The 8,243-nt window shown below is 47.8% G+C and overlaps 1 protein-coding gene across 4 annotated transcripts; it reads left to right on the top strand.

Moving 5' to 3' along the window:
• Positions 1-81: 81 nt before the first annotated feature.
• Positions 82-7,144, top strand: Airim (AFG2 interacting ribosome maturation factor). Of its 4 annotated transcripts, none has more exons than XM_055611417.1 (5): positions 82-511; positions 1,529-1,806; positions 3,274-3,523; positions 4,913-5,049; positions 5,191-7,144. In XM_055611417.1, exons 1-5 carry the CDS (start codon positions 467-469, stop codon positions 5,246-5,248), a joined length of 768 nt encoding a protein of 255 aa, XP_055467392.1. In that variant the 5' UTR covers positions 82-466; the 3' UTR covers positions 5,249-7,144. The 4 variants fall into 4 exon arrangements, with proteins under 4 accessions (XP_055467392.1, XP_055467396.1, XP_055467394.1 ...); XM_055611421.1 differs by having other exon boundaries at positions 3,274-3,466; positions 4,932-5,049; XM_055611419.1 differs by having other exon boundaries at positions 82-320.
• Positions 7,145-8,243: the final 1,099 nt, after the last annotated feature.

Raw genomic sequence — 8,243 nt, forward strand, 5'->3', positions numbered from 1 at the left:
GAGGACTTCAATGCCCAGAAGTCATTGCAGCACACGTCATCTCTTCGCGACTCCAGAGTCGCGCTAAGTGGGACTGGAGCGTAGCGTTCGCTTTGAGCATGTGCAGACAGTGCCAAGAGCAGCGTGCTAAGTTTTGACAACTCAGGATTTAAGTTTTCCTGCTGATTTAAAAACACGGCTGGCACTCTCAAAGAAAGAAGACACAGCTAACTCCAGAAGCACGGGTCCGAGGATAGGCAGGCCCCAGGGACTCGCAATCGAAAGCAAGAGGTTGCCCTGTAGTGAAGCCCTTCGGAAGTCCTCCAGGATCAGCTACTGAGGTGAGAGGCCAAGGTCCTTCTGCAGAGAGCTGCTAAGAGGACCGCCAGAACCTCCACCTTTGAGTGTCAGCTGTGATTGTCTTTACCCTGCCACCCTCAGCAACGTGAGGCGTTCCCCTAAGCTTTGAGGGACTGCAGCTCAGTCGATGACTTTGACGCTGGAAAAGAATACAACACCAGCTAGTTCTGAGGTAGAGTCTCTGTTTCTCTCTCACACACATTTGAGACAGGGGCTCGCGCTGTAACACTGGCTGGTCTATAACTCTCTATGTAGAACCAGGGTAGGCTCGAATTCACAGAGATCTACCTCCCCAGTGCTAGGATTAAAGGTGCATGCTACAACGCCCAGCCTAAAGCTTTTTAAAATACAGGCTTAAGCACAGGGATTAAGAGAGGGGCAGCTAAGCAGGGAATAAAGACACCTGCAAGCTGTTCAAAGTATCTCAGAAAGTAAGACATAGCTAAGTGGGTATGGTCTCCTCAAGGGACACCAGCAACTGATTTTTTTTTCCTGGTTTTTCGAATCAGGGTTTCTCTGTGTATCCCTGACTGTCCTAGAACTGTCTCTGTAAACCAGGCTGGACTTGAACCCAGAAATCCCCTGCCTCTGCCTCCCAAGTGCTGTGATTAAAGCTGTGTGCCACCACTGCCAGGCTAGCAATATTGATTTTTCTTAACATTAGCTGTGTATGCTATTTTGGTGGCTTTAAAATTTCATCTCGAAGGGGTTTCTTAAACACCTTGCTATTTCCTTCTTTCTCTTCTTGTTTGATAAGAGACGTGAGAAGATTCCTTGGATGGTATTATAATCTATTATAATACCATTATAATTTATAATAGATTATAATTATAATCTATTATAAACTATTATGGTTGTAGAAGGGATAATGCATGTCCTTTCTCTGTAAATGGAATTCTGGTGAGAGTTCTAGAAAATTAAAGGTTTACAGCTGAGAAGGAGAAAAGGCCATAAGCAATTGGTAAGTGTACTGCTGGAATTCTCATTGTTGGCCAACGTTATCAACCTGCTTCCCGGATAAGGAGTGCCTCTTCTTTTTTCATGTCCTCCCAAGTCTCCATACCTTTCAGTATTTCCTTGAGACTATTTAAAGACAAAAAGCTGGCTTCTCATGAGGTCAGAAATGACTCAGCCCTGATCCTGGCTTTCCCCTTCTGGTACTCTGACTCTTTTGTTTTTGTCTTCCCAGAAGATGGCTCATGACCAGCCTTTGCTGGCTGTGCAGGAGGCTCTGAAGAAGTGCTTTCTCATGGTGGAGAAGCAGCAGGACCTGTGGCAGAGTACTCTGCAGGACTTCTCACCCCTCCTCTCCTCTCTCAGCAACCTGGCTGAGCAGCTGCAGGCTGCACAGAGTCTGCGGTTTGAGGATGTGCCGGCCCTTCGTCCCTTTCCAGACTTACAGGAGCGGCTGAGGCGCAAGCAACTAGAGGCCGGCGATGTTGTCCTGGACAAGCTAGCTGAGAGGCAGTAAGAGGCTCCATGGCCCCTTTTCTGGTGGAAAGGTGTTAAAAGCTGCATGACATCCCAGCTCCAGTCAGGGTGGGCATACAAAAGCTGACAGAAGCAAGCTGGAAATGGTCATGCAAGGGACTAAGGTTGAATGTCTGTCAGTTTGAGGCCAGCCTGGGCTTCACGTCTTTAAAAAAAAACCCAAACTAGGCCAGGTGTTTAATCTCAGTACTCAGGAGGCAAAGGCAGACAGATTTCTGAATTCAAGGCTAGCCTGGTCTACATAAAGAGTTCCTGGACAACCAGGGCTACATGGAGAGATCCTATCTCAAAATAAGTAAGTAAGCAAATAAATAAACAAAAATAACCTCAAACCAACTAAATAAACAAAAGAAATTACAAAAGCAGAAGAGAAGAGGAATGGAGAAAGAGTGTAGCTTTCTTCTGCAGTTGTCTTTGGTAAACTTTAGGATTAGCAAGTGCCAGTTCTAAGGGCTTATGTGCATTACCTTATACACGGCTGCTCCTGATCACATGGCCAGTGAGTATAGAGCTGAGATTCTAAAGTGTCTGTCACCTAAGCCAGAGCTCTTTACCACCACTTTGTTCTGTACACAAGTGAAAATGTGTAACTGAGGTAGCCCAGGAAACAGTAACAACACAGATGTTACACTGTTACTGTGTGTTCTGCTTTTTGCTTGTTTCTTTTTGATGTTGCTCACAGTCAGTAAGTAAGACTTATACTTTCAGGTTTTGGACTGTTTCTTGTTTTTACATTGTAAGCCACAGTCAGATATTTTTAGAGCCAGAATTCTGGGCTGGAGGATCCTTTGTCCTCTGGGAAGTTACAGCCGTTGTCTTGGTGATGGGTCTCTTAGAGTCAGCATTACACTAATGCCTAGGCACTGCCAAAAGCACTTTATACACAGCATCGTATTAATCTTTATTCACCAATACACTGACTGTGGGTTTCCTGTGTATGCAGGCCTCTTCCTGGGAGACACAGGGAGCAAAGGAGAGCCTTTATACACAGGGGAAATAACTTTCCCGGGTAGTCTGTGCACCCTGAGCCCACACTGCCATTGAAGAACTGGCCAAACAAGGGCAGTCAAGATGGCTCATTTGGGTAAAGCCAGCCAGCTATGCAAGGGTGATGACTTGGGTTCAGTCCCCAGAATCCGCAGAAAGGCGGAAGGACAGAGTGGACACCGCAAAGTAGTCCTCTGACCTCTTCACATGTACTGTGGTGTGTGGTTGCCCTTCTCCTGTACTAAATTACATAGAATTTGCAAAGTGGGGGCTGGGGTGTGGCCCAGTGGTAGGCCACTTCCCTAGCATGTCTGAGGGTCTGAGTCCCCTGTTAAACAAAACCTCCAGATGCCAATAGTAAGAAAGAAGCCTTATGTCCTGTCTTTTTCCTTTTTTTTCGTCTTCTTTTTTTTTTTTTTTTTTTTTTTTTTTGCGATACTGCCTCACATCCTACAGAGCCGCCCTTCTCAAGGTTCGAGACACCATCAGCAGCCACGTGGAGCAGGTATTCCACACCTACGAGCAGCACGCGGCTGTGCTTGACATGGATTCTGTCCTGCAGCCCTCAGTCGTGAGCCCCTCTGTGGCTGACATGTTGGAGTGGCTACAAGACATCGACAGACATTACCGAAGCTCATATCCTTCCAGTGCTTCCAGACCTCCCAGAGCTTCTCCTAGAAGCCTCTGCAGGTTCAGATTTCACAAGGTCAACAGGCTGTAGAATCTGTGGCAGCTCTCTTCAGTGCTCAAAGCTGGATTCTTCCCCCATTTGTTTTCGTTTTGTTTTGTTTTTAATAGTTGTTTCTTACAGTTTATCTGCTAGGCACTACTGTTAAGTGCTGAGAGGGAGGCATAAAAAAGGGGGGAAATATATAGTGTCAGAGGTGGCAAGTGCTAAGAACAAAGCATGGAAGATGAGGTGGTGGGAAGGTGGGACTATGATTTTGGTAGTGTGGTCAGGGCAGGTATGCAAAACTCTGGCAGAGGGAAGGAATGAGCCTTGTGGATATTTGGGAGACAACTGGTCCAGTCAGAGGGCACATCTGGTGAAAAGGCTGGCACATGTAGGAAATAACCGTGAGGGCAGTGTGGTGAGGGCAGCGCCATGAGGATAGTGATAGAGGGCCTTGTGTTTTGAGAAGGATCTGGAAGGTTTTGACCGTTCCTCTGAGATGAAAGTTCTCAGAAGGTTTAAAACAGAATCGTGTGTTCAGGGCCTTTGCTTAACAGTGCTGGCCTGGTTCTGAAGGACACTTGGCATGGTGGGAGTGACTCTGAGAGCAGTAAATTAGGTGCAGTTCTGGCCTTTTCCACTGGACTCTTGTCATTACTGTCATCAAGCCCTGGTTTTGCTCCTTTCACTGTGGCTCCTGGTCTTGAGTCTCAGTTTCCCGTGGCTGCCTCCAGCTGGCCTACTTAGAAAAGTGCAAGTTCAAGTCTAAAGCTGAAACCAGCAGCATCCCCTGTGTTGGTTATTTTCATGTTGTTGTGAGACCAAGTATCCAACAAGAAGCAGCCTCAGGGTGGACGGATTTGTTTCAGTTCATAGCTTGAGGGTATAGGGTCCATTATGGACGGGAGGGCACAGGGACAGGATCACAAGTCATTGTCGCACCTAGGTCAGGAAGCAGGGGACGGTGAATGCTGGCGCTCTGTTCACTTTCCTTTTATTCATTCTGAGACCCCAGCCTCCACATTCAGAGTGGGTCTAACCGCTTCAGTTAAACCTTTCTGGAGACACCCTCCCAGACACCACCAGAGTTGTGTTTCCATGGTGATTCTAAATCCAGTCCAGGTGACAAAGGAAATTGTCACCCGATCCAGAAATGTGTGGCTGCTCCTCCCTATTCCCTTTGTTTTGTATTATAACTGTAATAGGGGTGTAGGTGAGCTAGCGGCAGCAGCTGACACGAGCTAAGCATTCCCCTAGGCCAGGCTGCTGAAAGGCGCTGCTTGGCTCTCTCCACCCCTGCCTTTGCTTTAGTCACATGGCTGAGATGGACCACATTCAACAGTCATCCCATAAGATCACATGACCTAGCGACACAGTTATCTTGGTTTGTATAAGTTCCTTTTTTTTTTTTTTCCTGAGCAGTCCTTAACTTCTGGGAAAGTACCTGAAGAGAAAGTACCTCCTCTCCTCCATACACTGGGGAGACTTGGCCAGCATCCAATCACTGCCCAAGGCCTGGGACCAAATTTCAGAAGACGAGTGCCAAACCCTTGTGCCAGGTACTGGTTTCTGTTAGTTCCTCATGCTGCCTACCTTCCCCGGTGGCTTGCGTCTTTGGAGGTGTTAAGAGACACCCCTGCTTTGCTTTTGGGCCTTGATCAACCTGATGTCTTGTTAAACTTGATGTCCTCCTGTTGTAGATATCCTGGTGAGTGTCTCTTTCTTCCTGGAGGAGCCAGAGGGCTGTGCAGTGTCTAGAGACCTGGAACACCACAGTTGAGAGCAGCCATTGCTGCCCCCGGCCATCCCGAAGTGAATGGCAGCCTTGCAACTCGCCGCTCTGAAAAACCAGTGCCTACAGCAGAGGTCCCTAGGACTTCTCCATGCTGGGCCAAGACCAAGGTCCACGAGCACTGCACCCCCAGCTCTGAGACGTGGAGAGAGGCGGGGGAAATAGTAAAGGCAACACTGATAAGCAGTGTCTACCTCCATCGATAGGCGTGAAGTGGAAGGAAGGAAAGGACAGAAGGTAGAGTTCTGTGGCCGCCTCCGCCTGGGTCTTCTGAAGCACCTCTTGTGGTTGGCTCAGGTCCTGGTTCTGTGTGTGTCAATATCTGAGTCCTTAATGGTGTAAAGATCTGAGTGGGTCTGGGAATCCGGGGCAGTAGCCGTGTGTGTGGCATACATGAAGTATTGGATTCAGTACCCTGCACAGCCAAAAAAGGGAGGGACTGAAGAAAAGTGAATGTTTAACTTGTTCACCCCTTCACAGAGGCTCATCATCAAGCCAGTTTCCATTTCCAAAGCCAACCACCAGGGGGAGATAGTGCTGCATGAGGGGTTCTGAGGCTTTGTCCTTGAGAGAGGTCCCCTGCTGCTGTTAAAGTAACTGAGGGGCCCCGGATGTCCTGCCCAGGACTAGGGAGGCAAAGACAGGTGGATCTCTGTGAATTTGAGACCATCCTGGGCTACACAGCTCCAGGGCCAGCAAGGCCGCATACTGAGACTCTGTCTCAAAAAGAAAAGAAAACAGAGAAAGAAAGGTAATTGAGAATGCTGAGATTCCCTGGTGACAGGTTACGACTGCAGTAAGCGCGCACTGGACATGGGCTTCTGAGTTTGGCGTGACTGGCCAGGTAGGAGGTGCCAGCTGTGACTTAGTTTTTATTATCTACTTGACACACGGAAAGTCACGTGGGAAGGGAGTCTCAATGAGGGATGTTCTAGATTTGGTTGGTTTGCAAGCATACTTGCAAAGTGTTCTTAACCAAGGTGAGAAGACCCAGCCTGAATGTCATGGGCTAGTCCCCGGGACAGATGAGAAAGAGCAGGCTGAGCACAGGCAGGCATGCACTAATCCGTTGCCCTCCCTGGTGGGTATGATGTGACCAGCTGCTTCAGGGCCCTGCCACCTTGATGTACCTACAGTGATGGACTGTAGCCTCAAATTAGGAGCCTGAGAAAACCTTTCTCCCTTAAGTTGCACTTGTCAACATGTTTTAATCATGTTTAGGGTTCTCTAAAGGAACAGAACTGATAAAATGAATGAAGAGATATATAGATAAATGGATGGGTGAGTGGAGAGTGAGGACAGGCAAGCCTAAAGCAAAAGCTTCTTTAACATGTTTTTTTGTGGGCTTCCAGCAGAAGGTGTGGCCCTTCCTTGGGGTGGGTCTTCCCACCCGAATGATCCAATCAAGAAAACCCCTCACAGGCATTCCCGGTTGTGTGGGTTTAGTTGATTCCAGATGTCAAGTTGACAGCCAAGATGAGCATCACCCACAGTAACAGGAAAGAAACCGAGAAGCAGCCTTCATTTGGTAGTCAGAGCCTCGCTTTGCCTTCTGTGCAGTGGCCGCTTGCCTTGGGGTCCCAGCTTCCCACATGCTTGTAGAAGTTAAGGCTGCCATGTACAGGACCTAATGCAGAGGATGGATGCTCCCCGCCCCCACCTCCACCTCCATTCCCAGACAGGGTTTCTCTGTGTATCCTACAAACTGAGTAGACCAGGCTGGCCCTGAATTCACAGATCCGCCTGCCTCTGCCTCCCAAGTGCTGTGTCTAAAGGCACCTCTATGCCCAGCACCAAACTTGTACTTTTTAACTTGTGACTAGTGGGATCTCTGTAAATAAGTCAATAAAACTATAGAGTATATGACATTTTGTGACTATATTACTATCTTTTGTTTGCTTTATATGCATGTTTGTATATGTGTGGTGTGTGTACATGTATGTGTGTGTATGTGCGTGTATGTGTGTATAGAGACAAGAGGACTACTTTAGGTATCATCCATGGGAATGCCGTCCTCTGCCTTTGAGAGGGTCTCTAGTTGGTTTTGAGCTTACCAATTAAGCTATGCTGGCTGGCCAGTGAGCCAGAGATTCTCCTCTCCCCAGTACTGGAGTTGCGCTGTGGCCGTAGCACCTAATGATCTTCCTCAGCCTCTCAAATACCACCATGCCCACCATTAATATTATGTCTTATGCTGGGCTCTAGGCAAAGAGATGGAAGAAGGCCACTGGAAGTGTTATAGCTCAGGCAGGTGTTTTGTGGTTGTTATCTTGTTTTGTTTTTGATCTGTACGGGTGTTTTGCCTGGATGTATGTCTGTACACCATGTGTGTGCCTGGTGCCACCTAAGGCCAGAAGAGGGCATCAGATCCCCTGAAACTGGAATTACAGATGGTTGTCAGCCACCATAGAGGTGCTGGGAAGTGAATGTGGGTTTTTTTTTTTTATCATCATCATTTATTACAATTTATTCAATTTGTATCCCAGATGTGGCTCCCACCCTCTTTTCCCCCCATGCCCCTCCCCTATTCTACTGATAGGGGAGGTCCTCCTCCACTTCTATCTGATCCTCCCTATCAGGACTCATCAGGACTGTCTGCTTTGTCCTCCTCTGTGGCCTGGCCAGGCTGCACCCCTCCCAGGGGGAGGTGAGCAGAGAAGCAGCCGCTGAGTAAATGCGGGTTTTTTATAAGTGCAGTTGATGCTCTCAACTCCAGGCCAGGTCTGAAGTAGCGTTTCTAAAACTTAAATGTATATGTAAATGACAAGGATCTTGTTAACATTTAGACTCTTGCTAAAGGGACTCTGGCCAGCCTGAACATGGCCTTGCTAAAAACTGTTAGATTACATTCCTAAAGCTAGCAACCAAGGTCTGTTCCCTCATTTGGCTACTTCCTCCTGAGGCTGACTACCAAGGTCCAGCTATCAAAGTATTAAAGTTCAGCAATCAAAAGTCCCCTTT

Source organism: Psammomys obesus, unplaced genomic scaffold (assembly GCF_907164565.1).
Source record: "Psammomys obesus unplaced genomic scaffold, mPsaObe1.curated_primary_1811, whole genome shotgun sequence".
In the NCBI taxonomy this organism is placed as follows: domain Eukaryota; kingdom Metazoa; phylum Chordata; class Mammalia; order Rodentia; family Muridae; genus Psammomys; species Psammomys obesus.

Coding starts and splice junctions, on each gene's coding strand:
- Airim (XM_055611417.1), top strand. CDS start 467: ATGACTTTGACGCTGGAAAAGAATACAACACCAGCTAGTTCTGAG. Junction 512..1,528: donor CAACACCAGCTAGTTCTGAG/GTAGAGTCTCTG, acceptor TTGTCTTCCCAG/AAGATGGCTCATGACCAGCC. Junction 1,807..3,273: donor GACAAGCTAGCTGAGAGGCA/GTAAGAGGCTCC, acceptor CACATCCTACAG/AGCCGCCCTTCTCAAGGTTC.